General features: G+C 42.2%; 1 protein-coding gene across 1 annotated transcript in view; it reads right to left on the bottom strand.

Moving 5' to 3' along the window:
* The window catches only part of slc18b1 (solute carrier family 18 member B1), a 28,592-nt gene extending 12,615 nt beyond the window's left edge, over positions 1-15,977 (bottom strand). Inside the window, exons 1-7 of the mRNA XM_055636023.1 lie at positions 15,569-15,977; positions 14,078-14,220; positions 13,398-13,493; positions 8,298-8,371; positions 4,775-4,922; positions 3,846-4,002; positions 517-653 (exon numbers count right to left, since the gene is read on the bottom strand). Coding sequence (XP_055491998.1) covers positions 517-653; positions 3,846-4,002; positions 4,775-4,922; positions 8,298-8,371; positions 13,398-13,493; positions 14,078-14,220; positions 15,569-15,590 — 777 coding nt within the window. The 5' untranslated portion in view covers positions 15,591-15,977. The remainder of the gene's footprint in view (positions 1-516; positions 654-3,845; positions 4,003-4,774; positions 4,923-8,297; positions 8,372-13,397; positions 13,494-14,077; positions 14,221-15,568) is intronic.
* Positions 15,978-16,763: the final 786 nt, after the last annotated feature.

The raw sequence follows: 16,763 nt of genomic DNA, 5'->3' as shown, positions 1-16,763 counted from the left end.
ACAGTTTAAGGATAAGGGGGAAGTCTTTTAGGACCGAGATGAGAAAAACTTTTTTCACACAGAGAGTGTGAATCTGTGGAATTCTCTGCCACAGAAGGTAGTTGAGGCCAGTTCATTGGCTATATTTTAGAGGGAGTTAGATGTGGCCCTTGTGGCTAAAGGGATCAGGGGGTATGGAGAGAAGGCAGGTACGGGATACTGAGTTGGATGATCAGCCATGATCATATTGAATGGTGGTGCAGGCTCGAAGGGCCGAATGGCCTACTCCTGCACCTATTTTCTATGTTTCTATGTTATTTTCCCTTTAAAAGAAACCAGGGATAAAGTTTGAAAAGTTTCACATTAAATTTACCTTGTCACTTAATTCACAAACAAGTTAACACATTTAAAATGAGAATGGTTTGATACTATCCAGACAAATCGGGGTTTAGCTTTTTTAAAAAGCTGAATTAGTTCACTCCTCATACCTCACAACATAAAAGGAAATAGAAGGAATGCATCACAGAGGAAAAGTACCTTTTCAATAAGAAACAAGGATATGGTGGGATCCAGGAATGCAATGCATGAACTTATGGAAAAGATAATCAGGCACATTAAAGTAACTTTAGGGATTAACATCAGCTGCCAGAAACTGCCACTACTGGCAACGCCATCTGAAAAGCAAGAACACCCGCTACATTATTAGATCACATCCATTCTTGAAAATTACAGCATTTGTACTTTGTTACAAGTAGAGTTTGTACACGTAGACTTGACGGGCCAAATGGCCTAATTCTGCACCTATAACTTTTGAATTTATGAACACAAACCTTCTTCAGAAATCTCTGTTTAAACAGGATGTAACATGATTACAAATGACCTGACTTATCAAAATACAACTTTACGCAAATTCTCCCATAAAGTTTGAAAGCATTTTACAAGATAATAACGAGAATAATAAAATGTTTCATTATATTAATTAATGATTGGATATATCCCCTTAGTTTAATTATGGGATTGAGTTATGGAGATTATACATTGTAACAAAATAACTAATGCAAGTGTATGTTGGTTACTATAGAAAGTGGTTGACAAAAGTGCTGGAGAAACTCAGTGGGTGCAGCAGCATCTATGGAGCGAAGGAAATAGGCAACTTTTCGGACCGAAACCCTTCTTCAGACTACTTTTGTCTACCTTTGATTTTCCAGCATCTGCAGTTCCTTCTTAAATAGAAAGTGGTTGTATTTATAGAGAAATCAGCTGACGGATACTTCTCAGGAATGAAACCCATTCGTAACTCGGGGTCCACCTATACTTGCCAACATATTAGTTCTAGTTTTCCTCGATTTGGTTCATTGATACGGCTTCTGAAACTTCTCCCCTCCCATTTTTTCTGCAACTATGTACTCTTTCTTCGCATAAAGTAGTACAACAGCTGGTTCCTAATCAACTGGCTATCCACCCTTCTGTTAAGTGGCACCCAGAAATTCATCCAGCTAGGGAAATATAACGGTGCAACGGTAGAGTTGTTGTTTCACAGCGCCAGAGACCCAGGTTCGATCCTGACCATGGGTGCTGCCTGTGTGGACTTTGCATGTTCTCCCTGTGACCACGTGGGTTTTCTCCGGGTACTACCGCTATATTAATAGCAAAAGGATAACGAGGGATAAAATTGGTCCATTAGAGAGTCAGAGTGGACAACTATCTGCAGAGCCAAAAGAGATGGGGGAGATATTGAACATTTTCTTTTCTTCGGTATTCACCAAGGAGAAGGATATTGAATTATGTGAGGTAAGGGAAACAAGTAGAGTAGCTATGGAAACTATGAGGATCAAAGAAGAGGAAGTACTGACACTTTTGAGAAATATAAAAGTGGATAAGTCTCCAGGTCCGGACAGGATATTCCCTAGAACATTGAGGGAAGTTAGTGTAGAAATAGCAGGGGCTATGGCAGAAATATTTCAAATGTCATTAGAAACGGGAATAGTGCCGGAGGATTGGCGTACTGCGTATGTTGTTCCATTGTTTAAAAAGGGGTCTAAGAGTAAACCTAGCAATTATAGACCTGTTAGTTTGACGTCAGTGGTGGGCAAATTAATGGAAAGAATACTTAGAGATAATATATATAAGCATCTGGATAAACAGGGTCTGATTAGGAACAGTCAACATGGATTTGTGCCTGGAAGGTCATGTTTAACTAATCTTCTTGAATTTTTTGAAGATGTTACTCGGGAAATTGATGAGGGTAAAGCAGTGGATGTTGTGTATATATGGACTTCAGTAAGGCCTTTGACAAGGTTCCTCATGGAAGGTTGGTTAAGAAGGTTCAATGGTTGGGTATTAATGGTGGAGTAGCAAGATGGATTCAACAGTGGCTGAATGGGAGATGCCAGAGAGTAATGGTGGATGGTTGTTTGTCAGGTTGGAGGCCAGTGACGAGTGGGGTGCCACAGGGATCTGTGTTGGGTCCACTGTTGTTTGTCATGTACATCAATGATCTGGATGATGGTGTGGTAAATTGGATTAGTAAGTATGCAGATGATACTAAGATAGGTGGGGTTGCGGGTAATGAAGTAGAGTTTCAAAGTCTACAGAGAGATTTATGCCAGTTGGAAGAGTGGGCTGAAAGATGGCAGATGGAGTTTAATGCTGATAAGTGTGAGGTGCTACATCTTGGCAGGACAAATCAAAATAGGACGTACATGGTAAATGGTAGGGAATTGAAGAATGTAGGTGAACAGAGGGATCTGGGAATAACTGTGCACAGTTCCCTGAAAGTGGAATCTCATGTAGATAGGGTGGTAAAGAAAGCTTTTGGTGTGCTGGCCTTTATAAATCAGAGCATTGAGTATAGAAGTTGGGATGTAATGTTAAAATTGTACAAGGCATTGGTGAGGCCAATTCTGGAGTATGGTGTACAATTTTGGTCGCCTAATTATAGGAAGGATGTCAACAAAATAGAGAGAGTACAGAGGAGATTTACTAGAATGTTGCCTGGGTTTCAGCAACTAAGTTACAGAGAAAGGTTGAACAAGTTAGGGCTTTATTCTTTGGAGCGCAGAAGGTTAAGGGGGGACTTGATAGAGGTTTTTAAAATGATGAGAGGGATAGACAGAGTTGACGTGGAAAAGCTTTTCCCACTGAGAGTAGGGAAGATTCAAACAAGGGGACATGACTTGAGAATTAAGGGACAGAAGTTTAGGGGTAACATGAGGGGGAACTTCTTTACTCAGAGAGTGGTAGCTGTGTGGAATGAGCTTCCAGTGAAGGTGGTGGAGGCAGGTTTGTTTTTATCATTTAAAAATAAATTGGATAGTTATATGGATGGGAAGGGAATGGAGGGTTATGGTCTGAGCGCAGGTATATGGGACTAGGGGAGAATATGTGTTCGGCACGGACTAGAAGGGTCGAGATGGCCTGTTTCCGTGCTGTAATTGTTATATGGTTATATGGTTATATGGTACTCTGGTTTCCTCCCACATTCCAAATATTTGTTGGCTTTCAGGCTAATTGGCTTCTGTAAATTGCCCCTAGTGCGGAGGATGCAAAACTGAGATAACATAGAACTAATGTAAGGTTGATCATTGGTTGGCATTGACTCAGTGGGCCTAAGGGCTTGTTTCCATGCCTTATCTGTAAACTAAGCACTAGCCCCAAGGAAAATGGAGGAGGACTGGCCAAATTTTTTGCCTTCCACCACAGTGATGAATGCTGTGGTGGATGTTTGTGTGTGTTCTTTTTCATTGTACCGCTGCTGGCAAATTCATTTCACTTACACTTTATGTGCAAGTGACAAATAAAACTGATTGTTGTTGTTGACTCAAAAAGTAAGCAAGAACAAAAAAAATTAAGATGCTGAGGCTTACCACATCTTGGTAAAATGCACATGTTCAAAGGTATCATTAATAGAACGATACATCCCAGCAAAATAAAAGGAATTTGATATCCAAATAGTTGATACAAGTAGCCTCCAATAGGTGGACCCAATGATAGGCCAAGTCCAGTGAATATCTCCAGAGATCCCTGAGGGGGGAGAAAAAGTTTGGAGATTAAGTTACTGCGGCTTTAAATTCTGTAAATATAAAATAATTAAAAACAACAGATCGACAAAAATTGTTTCAGCTATGGGACAGGTGTGTAGTTTTGTTTAGAGATACGGTATGGAAACAGGCATTTCGGCTCAACAGGTCCACGACAACCAGCGATCCACACATATTACACTATCCTATACACCAGGGACAGTTTTTTACATTTATGAAACCAATTAACCTGCAAACCTGTACGGCTTTGGAGTGTGGGAGGAAACCGAAAATCTCAGAGAAAACCCACGCGGTCACAGGGAGAAAGAAGAAACTCTGGACAGACAGCACCCGTGGTCAGGATTGAACCTGGGTCTCCAGCGCTGCAAATGCTGTAAGGCATCAAGTCTACCGCTGCGCCACTGTGTGGTTCTACTTTGTGTGCCAATATACCACCAAAATTACTCGATAAATGGTAAAGAATAAAGCAGATAGTCCTCATATTCGTAGGCCGAACATGTCTAAGTAGGTAGAGGATCTTCTATTGATGGCTGAGAATAGCCACAGAGCTTAATGTGCACACCACAGTTCGGGAAAGTATAACAAGGAGAAGGTGCACCAAAAAGACAAACAAGTTAAAAATTACAGAATTGATTGAAATCAAGTTTCATAAAATAAATTAATATGTGTACAATGTATAATATTTTCATGACCAATGTTTCCCTCTTTAATAATGTTAATCATCGCTTTAGTATTGGCATTACATCTGTTATTACCATAACTGTAGCTATGTTATTTGGAAACGTTGCAGCAAGAATTGAGAATGATGCAGTTGAGCTTGCAGCAAAACCGATTGCATCTGCTGATCTTACGATGAAACACAAAGAGATAAATATGGGTCCATCTGGGGCTAAATTCAATATGCTGAAAAGGGAAATAAAAACTGGTATCAACTTCAAGAAAGGAATGCTAAATGTTTTACCATGTTATTTGACAGGTAAGCATTGCAAACATTTACACTGCCTTCAGTCATAGAGTGAGACAGTGTGAAAACAGGTCCTTCGGCCCAACTTGCCCACACCAGCCAACATGTCCCAGCTACAGTCGTCCTATCTGCCTGCATTTGGCCCATATCCCTCCAAACCTATCCTTTCCATGTACCTCTCTAACTGTTACTTAGATGTTAGGATAGTCCAGACCTCAACTAACTCCTCTGGCAGCCTTTGTGCAAAAACATTACCCCTCAGATCCTATTAAATCTTTTCCCCTTCACCTTAAACCTATTCACTTTAGTTCTCTTTATATATGGTTTTAAAGATTTACTTCATGCACATCAACTCATTCCATTTGGTTACAGCTGTAATTCTACTGTTCACATCATGAAGCGAGTAACTCAGCGGGTCATGCAGCATTCCTGGAGAACACGGATAGGTGGCATTTCAGGTCGGGCCCCTTCTTCCTGACCCCGAATGACATTTATTCATGTTTTCCAGGGATCCTGTCTGACCTGCTAAGTTACTACAGCACTTTGTATCTTTTTTAGAAGGAAATTGCTGACATAGGGGAGAGAAAATGCATCCGATCCTGAGAGGTGAGAGTTTGTGATCGAGGATCATGTAGAGACTTTAATCAGAGTTGATGTGGACAAGCTTTTCCCTTTGAGAATAGGGAAGATTCAAACAAGAGGACATGACTTCAGAATTAAGGGACAGAGGTTTAGGGGTAATATGAGGGGGAACTTCTTTACGCAGAGAGTGGTGGCGGTGTGGAATGAGCTCCCAGTGGAAGTGGTGGAGGCAGGTTCATTGGTATCATTTAAAAATAAATTAGATAGGCATATGGATGAGAAGGGAATGGAGGGTTATGGTATGAGTGCAGGCAGGTGGGACTTAGGGGAAAAAAACATTTGTTCGGCATGGACTTGTAGGGCCGAGATGGCCTGTTTCCGTGCTGTAATTGTTATATGGTTATATGGTTATAGGAGGTTGATTTTAGGGTGACTGGCAATAGCGATGGAGAGGTGGTGGTCAGATCTCAAGGGGTTGATCAAAGCCAGGCTGGCGTTGTGGACTCAATTCAACGTTTCAGAGTTGGGCACGAGTGATGGGGGCTGGTAGAATGGGGCTGATTCTATGCTAAATCTGTGAGTCATGCACTCATACATCATGAAAGCAGGCCTTTCAAATGAGTCCTCATTGACCATCAATTACCCATTTACAATAATGATACATTAATCTCATTTTTTATTCGCCTCATGTTCTCATCAACCCTCTCTAGATCCTACCACTCACCTACACACCAGAGACAATTTACAATGGCCAATGAACCTACCAACCTACGCTTTGTTGGGATGTGGAAGGTAACCAACGTGGTGCAGCAAGGAAATGCAAACTCCACGCAGGCCAGCACCTGATGTCAGAACCGAACACAGATTACTGACGTTGTGAGGTAGTGATTTAATGTGCTGGAATGCAGATACATTAAGGAATAAATTAGTTCATAAGTCATAGGAGCCGAATTAGGCCCTTCGGCCCATTGAGTCCACTCTGTCATTCAATCATGGCTGAACTATGTTTCTCTCTCAACCCCATTCTTCTGCCTTCTCCTCTGACATAGCAATGTTGCAATACTTACCTTCAGCAGCGCTGCAGTTCTGCCACTAGCCGTGTGCACGACTTTGGCGCCTTTGAGGGGGGGGGGGGCGGGATTAATATGCCGTTTTCTCCTGCCTGTCCGAGATAGATTTTCTCAGCCTGCCAGCTGATGCAGAAAAATCCTTCCGACTTCCGTTCTCGGAAGTTTAAAAAAAATCGGGGAACAATTTAATCACCGGAGTAAAATAAAAAAGCGACTTCTAACGCCCTCAACGCCTACAACGGGATGGATCTCACATAGGGGACAAAACACGGGGTAAGTCGTATATTTTACATATAAACTTGCTTCTTAGGATGACTTTAATCAAAATTTCCTTCGAGAAAATGTGATTTTGGCCCCATACGAACCGGCAGTGTTTTTCCAGCCGATATGGGCTTTGAAATTCACTGCAACCGCAACGTTCCAATCAATCGCTTTCCACGAAAACCCACTCGCAAGATGATTTAAAAGCCCATTAATTTACGGAAATTAAACATAAAATCCCTTCCATTTGGCCTATAAATTCATGACAATGAGATTTAAAAATCATGTTATATTGTGAATTCTTGTGTGAATGTTATTTGGACACTTGGGCTATTTAAAAATGTTAATATTTTCTTAGGAAATGGATTGTTTAGATCTAGTAATTGAATTTTGTAATTAGCTACAATTAGGTAACTAACTAATTATATGCTTTAATTTCAGGTCATCCAAGAAAGATTGTTTAATATTTGTTTCAGAATGCTTCAATCTACAATAACTGAACATTTCTTTCAGTTCTCTTAATTTTTAAGAAAGTTGTGGGCTCTTGACTGTCCTTGATCACAGCTTTTGTGTTAAGTCAATGGAAAAGCAATAGGGAACAAGATGCTAATTTCCGAGTATGAAAATGGCCATAACTTTTAATACTGAAGACATAAAAGTGAATTAGGTGTCAAATTAAACTTCTTTTTATGCTTTATCTGAAGGGATAAGTTGCAGACTTGATATTTTAAATCTCAAAATGTTGTAACATTGCTACTCTGACACCCGCACTAATCATGAACTAGTCAATCTTCATTTTAAAAATACCCAATGACCTGCTAATGAATTCCACAAATTCACCACCCTCGGACGAAAGAAATTCCCCCTCACATCCTTTCTTATGGTCGTCCTTTTATTCCGAGGCTGTGCCCTCTGGTCCTAGACTCTCCCACTATTGGAATGATCCTCTCCACATCCACTCTATCCTGGCCTTTCACTATTGGTAAGTTTCATGAGGTCCTCCTTCATCTTTCTAAACTCTAGCGAGTACAGGCCCAGTGCCATCAAATGCTCATCATACGTTAACTCAATCATCCCTGGGATCATCCTTGTTAACTTAAAACTGCATTTAAATTCATGTAAAATGATATTTACTACCCACATTTGCACCAGGGAATTAAGATTTTGGTTCTCAATATACCATTATAAAGAAAACACCAATCGGGTCCAAAGCCAACACTTCAATTTCAAAATTATATAATCCTGCATATCAATGTTTATAATTTCATTGAATCTCCCTCCCTTCCGGTCATTTATTGATAAAATGCAAATGTTTTAAAATTTGTTTTACAAATAGTTCCACACAATCAGACCCCCAAAGATGTAACCTGAGCAGTATGGATAGTAAAGAACGTAACTCACCCAAAAAGAATAGTGCAGCAACCAGAGACAAGCATGCCAGCCACAAACATGAATTTTGCACCAATTTGCACAATCTGGGGGAATAAAACAAGTTAGCCGGTCGCTCAAATGGTCAACTAAAATGCCTATCAATTCATGTTTAACGCACAAGCATTAGGAAATCAGAGTAGCTTTAGTTTAGTTTAGAGATACAGCACGGAAACAGGCCCTTCGGCTCACTGAATCCACGCCGACCAGCGATCCCCGCACACTAACACTATCCCACATACACACGCAGGACAATTTACAATTTTCTACCAAAGCCAATTAATCTACAAACCTGTACATCTTTGGAGTGTGGGAGGAAACCGGAGGACCCAGAGAAAACCCATACAGGTCATGGGTAGAACGTACAAACTCCATACAGACAGCACCCATAATCAGGATCAAAGCCGGGACTCTGGCGCTGTAAGGCAGCAACTGTACCATAGTACCGCTATGCCACCCATATGTTTAATATTCATCCTCATCGGTTAAACGCCCACACTTAAAAAATAGTCATCCACTGATTTTTAACCAATTTTTTAAAAATCATTCCCTACGAGTATATTTCTCAGGCTGGTTAATTACAGGCTAATAGTCTGCTTTAAAATGTAACTGATATAAATTAATACAGTTTCATAAACTTCTGGACTATTAAGTGCATCTTTTCAGACAGCGGGTTACAGCTTTACTGCTCCACCTGGACCCCTGTATCCTAGCTTGATTGTCACTGTAAACTGTATAGATACTGGTGCTCAAAGTTACAGGTTATACAACCTTGTGCTCCATTTCTCACTGAAAGAATTGTTCAATTACCAACTGGTCTCCAAACGTACACACTGTGAAAGAGAGTTATCATTGCGTTCCATGCCTTGGTACAAGAAAAAGCAGTTAAATATGTACAGTACTGCACCCAACATATGGTTTTGAGGCCAGGGATCAAGGTATAACTGAGAGAAGTGGCTTACAGCACATTTCAAAGTTTCATGAATAACTGCAATACCTATTAAAAGTATTCTAACAAGATAGATACATCAGCAGCCGTGCCATTCATCAAGCTTTAATTTCTTATGCAATCCATTTTATGGAGTTTGGCTGTATTTCAAATTATAAATGTTGACTTCACTTCTATCAGTAAAATGATGAAGAGTATGGTCAATGACATCAAACAATATACACTCATCAATAGTCTCTCTCAGCATCACTTTGACGAGTGGCGTGCCTCAGGGTTCGGTGCTGGGCCCGTTCCTGTTTGTCATCTACATCAATGGTTTGGATGAAATCAGGCAGGGCAAGATTGGCTAGTTTGCTGATGATACAAAAGTGGGTGGTTTTGCAGATAGTGAAGATGGTTGTAAAAGATTGCAGCAGGATCTTGATCGATTGTCCAGGTGGGCAGAGGAATGGTTGATGGAATTTAATACAGAGAAGTGTCAGGTGTTGCATTTTAGGATGTCTAACAAGGGCAGGACCTACACAGCGAATGGTAGGCCTCTGGGGAGTGTTGTAGAGCAGAGGGATCTAGGAGTGCAGGTTCATGGTTCCTTGCAGGTCGAGTCGCAGGTAGATAAGGTGGTTAAAAAAGCATTTGGCATATAGGTCTTCATCAGTCAGAGTATTGAGTATAGAAGTTGGGACATCATGTTGCAGTTGTATAAGGCGTTTGTGAGACCGCATTTAGAATATCGTGTTCAGTTCTGGGCACCATGATAAGGAAAAATATTGTCAACCTTGAAAGGGTTCAGAAAAGATTGACGAGGATGTTGCCAGGACTAGAGGGTGTGAGCTACAGGGAAAGGTTGAGTTGGCTGGATCTCTATTCCATCATAGCGTAGGCGGATGAGGGGTGATCTTATAGAGGTGTACAAAATCATGAGAGGAATAGATCGGGTAGATGCACAGAGTCTTGCCCTGAGTAGGGGAATCAAGGACCAGAGGACATAGGTTCATGATGAAGGGGAAAAGTTTTAATAGGAATCTGAGGGGTAACTTTTTCACACAAAGGGTGGTGGGTGTATGGACCAAGCTGCCAGATGTGGTAGTTGAGGCAGGGACTATCCCAACGTTTAAGGAACAGTTAGACAGGTACATGGGATAGGACAGGTTTGAAGGAACATGGACCAAATGTCGGCAGGAGGGACCAGTGTAGCTGGGACATGTTAGCCATTGTGGGCAAGTTGGGCCGAATGGCCTATTTCCACACTGTATCACTATGACTCCACCTCAGCGCATTCTCAGTGAGTACCACCTTCACCATCATATTCAGCCTGCAACTATGGAACACACTGCAGCAATTTGTTGTGGCCACTTTGACAGAATCCTCCTGCTTTTTCCTCTATCACTAGAACCAATATTGGAGCACTAATGTCATGCAAATACTATAATTTCCAAATGGCACAAATATATATTGTTGACTTAATTATATACATTGTGTATACCTGAACTGCACTCCCATTTGGATGGCACAGTGGTAGAGTTGCTGCCTACAGCGCATCACCCATTCCTTCTCTCTAGAGATGCTGCCTGTCCAGCTGAGTTGCTCCAGCATTTTGTGTCTATCTTCTGTCTACGGGTGCCTTCTGTATGTGATTGTGTGTGTTTTCTCAAGGTGCTCCGGTTTGCTCCCCCACTCCAACTGTATGCAACTTTATAGGCTTCTTTAAATTGTCCCTGGTGTGCATGTGAGAAATAGTGTATGGGTGATCAATAGTCGGCTTGGACTCCGTGGACCGAAGGGCCTGTTTCCATGTTCCATCTCTAAACTAAATTAAATTGGATGCCACTGTCATCCAGACCCAGGATGTTTGCTGAGATGGCCCAGTGATGTAATCAGCGCAGGATAGAGCTTGTTGCTTGAAGATGCAAGTCTCTGCAATAGACAACGGACAATAGACAATTGCTGCTAAATATCATGGTCCAAATTTCCCCAATGGGGCACTGTACCCATGGTAGAGTAATAGAATAAGGAGGACGAAATAGGAACACCAAACAGCATCTGTTGAATGCTCATAGTAACATTAGCAAATTTGCAGATGACACAAAGCTGGGTGGCAGTGAGGAGGATGATGCTATGAGAATGCAGGGCGACTTGGACAAGTTGGGGGAGTGGACAGATGCATGGAAGATGAAGTTTAATGCGGATAAATGTGAGGTTATCGACTTTGGTAGCAAAAACAGGAAGGCAGATTACTATCTAAATGGCGTCAAGTTGGGAAAGGGGGAAATACAACAGGATCTGGGGGTCCTCGTACATCAGTCTATGAAAGTAAGCATGCAGGTACAGCAGCCAGTGATGAAAGCAAATGGCATGTTAGCCTTTATAACAAGAGGAATCAAATATAGGAGCAAAGAGGTCCTTCTGCAGTTGTTCAGAGCCCCAGTGAGACCACACCTGGAGTATTGTGTGCAGTTTTGGTCCCCTAATTTGAGGAAGGCCGTTCTTGCTATTGAGGGAGTGCAGTAGGTTTACAAGGTTAATTCCCGGGATGGCGGGACTGTCATATGCTGAGAGAATGGAGCGGCTGGGCTTGTACACTCTGGACTTTAGGAGAGAGGGGGATCTCATTGAAACATAAAAGATTGTTAAGGGTTTGGACACGCTAGAGGCAGGAAACATGTTCCCGATGTTGGGGTAGTCCAGAACCAGGGGACACAGTTTAAGAATAAGGAGTAAGCCATTTAGAACGGAGACGAGGAAACACTTTTTCTCACAGAGAGTGGTGAGTGTGGAATTCTCTGCCTCAGAGGGCGTTGGAGGCAGGTTCTCTGGATGCTTTCAAGAGAGAGATAGATAGGGCTCTTAAACATAGCGGAGTCAGGGGATATGGGGAGAAGGCAGGTACGGGGCACTGATTGGGGATGATCAGCCATGATCACATTGAATGGTGGTGATGGCTCAAAGGGCTGAATGGCCTACTCCTGCACCTATTGTTTATTGTCATAGAGGATGATATGGATGTTGTATACAGGGTCACCTTCTTGCAAGATGAACCAACAACAAGTTTGTGCTTTGATACTAGGGCAAGTTGGTCTGCCATTGTCTGAGAGATATACCTCAGCCACTGAGATAGAGAAAATGTTATGGGCCACATTTGCGTTGCCAATGAAGGCAAATCCGAACCATCACCTCTGCATGTTCTCCAGGGATGCTGCCTGACTGGCTACTCCAGCACTTTGTGTCTACATGTGTCCTATACTGATGTATAGACCCCTAGTGGTGCAGGGGATGCAGCATTTGTATCAAACACTGTTTTAAAAAATCCTTAATATACAAACTCTTCAAAAGATTCAGTGAAACTCTTCATATAACAATTTCTCATACTTTCTGGGTCAATGACCCTCATGGGATTCAATAGGCTTCAGTTTCCCTCCCTTTTCCCAGTTCTCCGACCAACCTGTCTGTCCCCGATTACATTTGATCGCTGATTGCTTTGTCGTCACCTTCTCCTTGCTAACAATGATCTATTCTGCATTTTCCTTGATCCCCATCGGTTTTGATGTCTTGCTTTCACATCTTACCCTTCCTTATGCATCTCCCTCTCCCCTGACTCTCAACCTGAAGAAGGGTCACGACCCGAAACGTCACCCATTCCTTCTCTCCAGAGATGCTGCCTGTCCTGCTGAGTTACTCCAGTATTTTGTGTCTATCTTTTGTTTATTGTTGATAGTCACAAAATGCTGGAGTAACTCAACAGATCAGGCAGCATCTCTGAGAAAAGGAATAGTTGACATTGCCAGTCGAGCCTCCTTCCTCAGACTTTAGCTTATTGTTGTTTTGTCGAAATGTACTTATACTGCTTCCTTAATGATAGCATGAAATAAAGCAAAGTTATGAGGAAATAAGGCAAGTAATTTCTTGTTTTTTTTCCACCAATGTTTAAAATATAACTATTTCGATGGACAGATCAAGTAGTAAAATAAATAATAGCAGATATTCACTAATTGAAAAAACTTTGGTAAAGGAGTATCATCATTCTAACATTCAAACAAGAATATTATAAAACAAAACACAAGAAAAGTTAAATAAAAACTCTAGATCCAATATGCATTAATTCAATGTAACATTAATATTATACTTACATATTTTCCCATGATCAGTGAAAATATTAAATTGAATACAGAAAAACATCCAAAAATCATTCCAACAATGCTGGCATTAACTCCTTTCTTTTCTGCCTGCAAAGAGAGTACAAAAGAGAACAAATCCATAACACATGATCATTAATAAACTCATTGTTGCTAAGAAGTATTTGTAATTTAACTGTGAAACCTCATCCCACCTCTGCCCATCTTCATTGATACTCTTTGGCAATATGATCCACAGGATCAAAAAAAGACAAAGTGCTGGAGTAACTCAGCAAGTTAGGCAGCATCTCTGGAGAACATGGATAGGTGACATTTCAAGTTGGGACCATTCTTCAGACTCAAATATCCATCGGACCACTTATGCAGGCCAAAGAGGTTGAGATGGACCTGGTGAGCCAAAGGGCCTATTTCTGTGCTGTACATCTCTATGTACTTGTGGGAGAGGGAATGCCACAAAGATGCACCAGAATAATTCCTGAAATAAGAATGGGTTTATCAGCAACAACAGTTTACTTATTAACAATGAGTGCAATATCCCAATATTGTGAAACCTATTGAGCCTAGTCACTCAACAACATTTGAACAACCTAACTCAAAGTTCAGGATTCACTAAAAAAATAATGAAGAGGGATTTAAAAAAATGTTTTTTAAATTACCATCAAAATGTTAATTACCTCTTTTGGAAAGAAAGGTCCAAGAATTGAATAACAAATCATCGAGCTAAAGTTCATCGATGCTGCAGATATCAGTGTGAAAATTTGAGATTTTGTCCATTTCTCTGGTTCTTCACTCGAATTCCCATTTTGATCACGTGAATCTGTTCAAATATGTCAAATATGTGGTTAATGTCAATTTCCAAAAGCTGCACTGTGTTTATTATAGGAGATGTAGGTCTAATTTATTGTGGATAATATTGATAAGAAGAGCCTTAAAATAAATGTCAATAATATAATGGGATATCATTACGTATTAAAAAAATAACTCAATATAACAATATTTAATAATATAATAAAGAAATAAATGACAGTTATCCCATTGTTGCACGAGTATTTATTTTGTACTTCTTCAGATTGCACTACAATTTGCATCATTCTGCTGTTTCGGACCGAGCGGAGGTGTTCGGCAAAATGATCGCCAAGCCTACACTTGGTCTCACCGATGTAGATCAGCTGACATCTAGAGCAGTGGATGCAATAGATGAGGTTGGAGGAGATGCAGGTGAACCTCTGTCGCACCTGGAACGACTGTTTGGGTCCTTGAATGGAGTCAAGGGGGGAGGTAAAGCGACAAGTGTAGCATCCCTTGCGGTTGCAAGAAATTAGCTGTGTGTAAGAAGGAACTGCAGAACTGAAGATAGACACAAAAAGCTGGAGTAACTCAGCCGGCCAGGCAGCATCTCTGGAGAGAAGGAATGGGTGACATTTTGGGTGGAGACCCTTCTTTAGACTGGTTAGGGATGAGGAAACGAGAGATATAGACGGTGATGTGGAGAGATAAAGAACAATGAATGAAAGATACGCAAAAAAAGTAACAATGACAAAGGGAACAAGCCATTGGTGAAAATAAGAAGCTAGTGTAACTTGGGTGGAGGAGGGATAGAGAGAGAGAGAGAGAGAGAGAGAGAGAGAGAGGAGGAATGCCGGGCTACCTGAAATGAGAGAAATTAGCTGTTAAGTTCATACAATTTTTAGAAATGAATGGACAGTGCAAGTCCTTGCACAAAACCTTCTCCCCTTCATTCTGTACCTGTACTCTGTGGATGACTTGATTGTAATAATATCTAGTCTTTTCCCTGACTGGATAGCATGCAAAATTTATTTTTTTTACTGTACCTCGGTACACGTTACAACTATAATAAACTAAACTACTGAGGGTGGCTGGAGATATCAGGGGAGAGAGAACAGGAGACAATGCACTGCCTTACAAGCCTGATCAATGTGCTCTGAGCCGGTACCGATTCGATGGACCGATCGGCGTCCTGCTGTGCGCCGAGGAGCTGCAAGACAAATCCTGGGGTGAAAATAAGAGAGCGGGACTGAAACAGGAAATAGACACAAAATGCTGGAGCAGCTCAGCGGGCCAGGCAGCATCTCTGGAGAGGAATGCTACACAGAAACAGGGAAGCCGGACGCGTCCACGCCGCGAAGAACGGGAGGCTGAATTACCTGTGACTTCTGGAGTGGTCATGGTGACGGCGGGCCGGTGCCGGTGCCGGGGACAGATCTCAGCCCTCCAGCTGCTGGAGCCTTGGCCCGGAGCGGGCAGTCTGAGCCCGCGGCCGCTGCAGCCTCTCTCCGCCGGGAGTCCGAGCCTGTCCTGTCACTTTCGCCAGAGACACCTCGCCCGGCGCACGGTCAATATATATCACAGGCCGGGTTTATGACCGGGCGATATAATATTCCTCCGGCACACCCTCCCTTCGTCCTTGCTAATGCACCTTTGACCACCATATCAAACCTGCCGCAGTGAAAGGACTCGAGGCAATGAAGACACCGGAAGAACTCTTACACAATTGCACTAATTCAAAGCCGGGAACAACAACTATAGCGGATCTTTGGGGAACAGAGCGGGCTGATTCACAATACACCAAACACGCTCCCGATTGCAACATCTTACTCGCCACACGCACAGTGCGAGTCTGGACTCCCCAGTGCGGCGACCAAACCACTTGCACCAGCGTTGGCAGACAATACATAAGGGTCTGAAGAAGGTTACACAGAAAAGCTGGAGAAACTCAGCGGGTGCAGCAGCATCTATGGAGCGAAGGAAATAGGCAACGTTTCGGGCCGAAACCCTTCTTCAGACTTAAACACAGGGTCTGAAGAAGGCTCCCGACCTGAAATGTCACCTATTCATGTTCTCCAGAAATGCTGCCCGACCCGCGGAGCTGCTCCTGTGATAGAAATAAATAAGGAATTACAGTGTTTCTTTTTTTGACAATTAAACTTTCTTGACTCGTGATCACCCAATCTCCCTTTTTCCTCCCCTCTTACGTGTTTCTGCAGAAAATGGAAGGAGCAGATACACCGAAGACGGGGGGGGGGTGGAGATTGGGTGGTCATGAGTCAAGAGTGTGTAATTTGTCAAAAAAAGAAGAAAAAATGTGCTTCAGATGAAAGATTTCTGCTGTAAGATCTTTGCTCCTAATCTTTGGTCTCGACTTTGCATCGGGCGGGTGATCTGGACTTTGCGTCATTGCGTCGGGCGGGTGAGGACTTTGCGTCATTGCGTCGGGCGGGTGATCTGGACTTTGCGTCGTTGCGTCGGGCGGGTGAGGACTTTGCGTCATTGCGTCGGGCGGGTGAGGACTTTGCGTCAGGCAGGTGATCTGACGCGTCAGGCGGGTGGTGTGGACGTGTT

This window comes from Leucoraja erinacea, chromosome 5 (genome assembly GCF_028641065.1).
Source record: "Leucoraja erinacea ecotype New England chromosome 5, Leri_hhj_1, whole genome shotgun sequence".
NCBI lineage: Eukaryota > Metazoa > Chordata > Chondrichthyes > Rajiformes > Rajidae > Leucoraja > Leucoraja erinaceus.
This window is presented reverse-complemented; position numbering and strand designations above follow the sequence as displayed.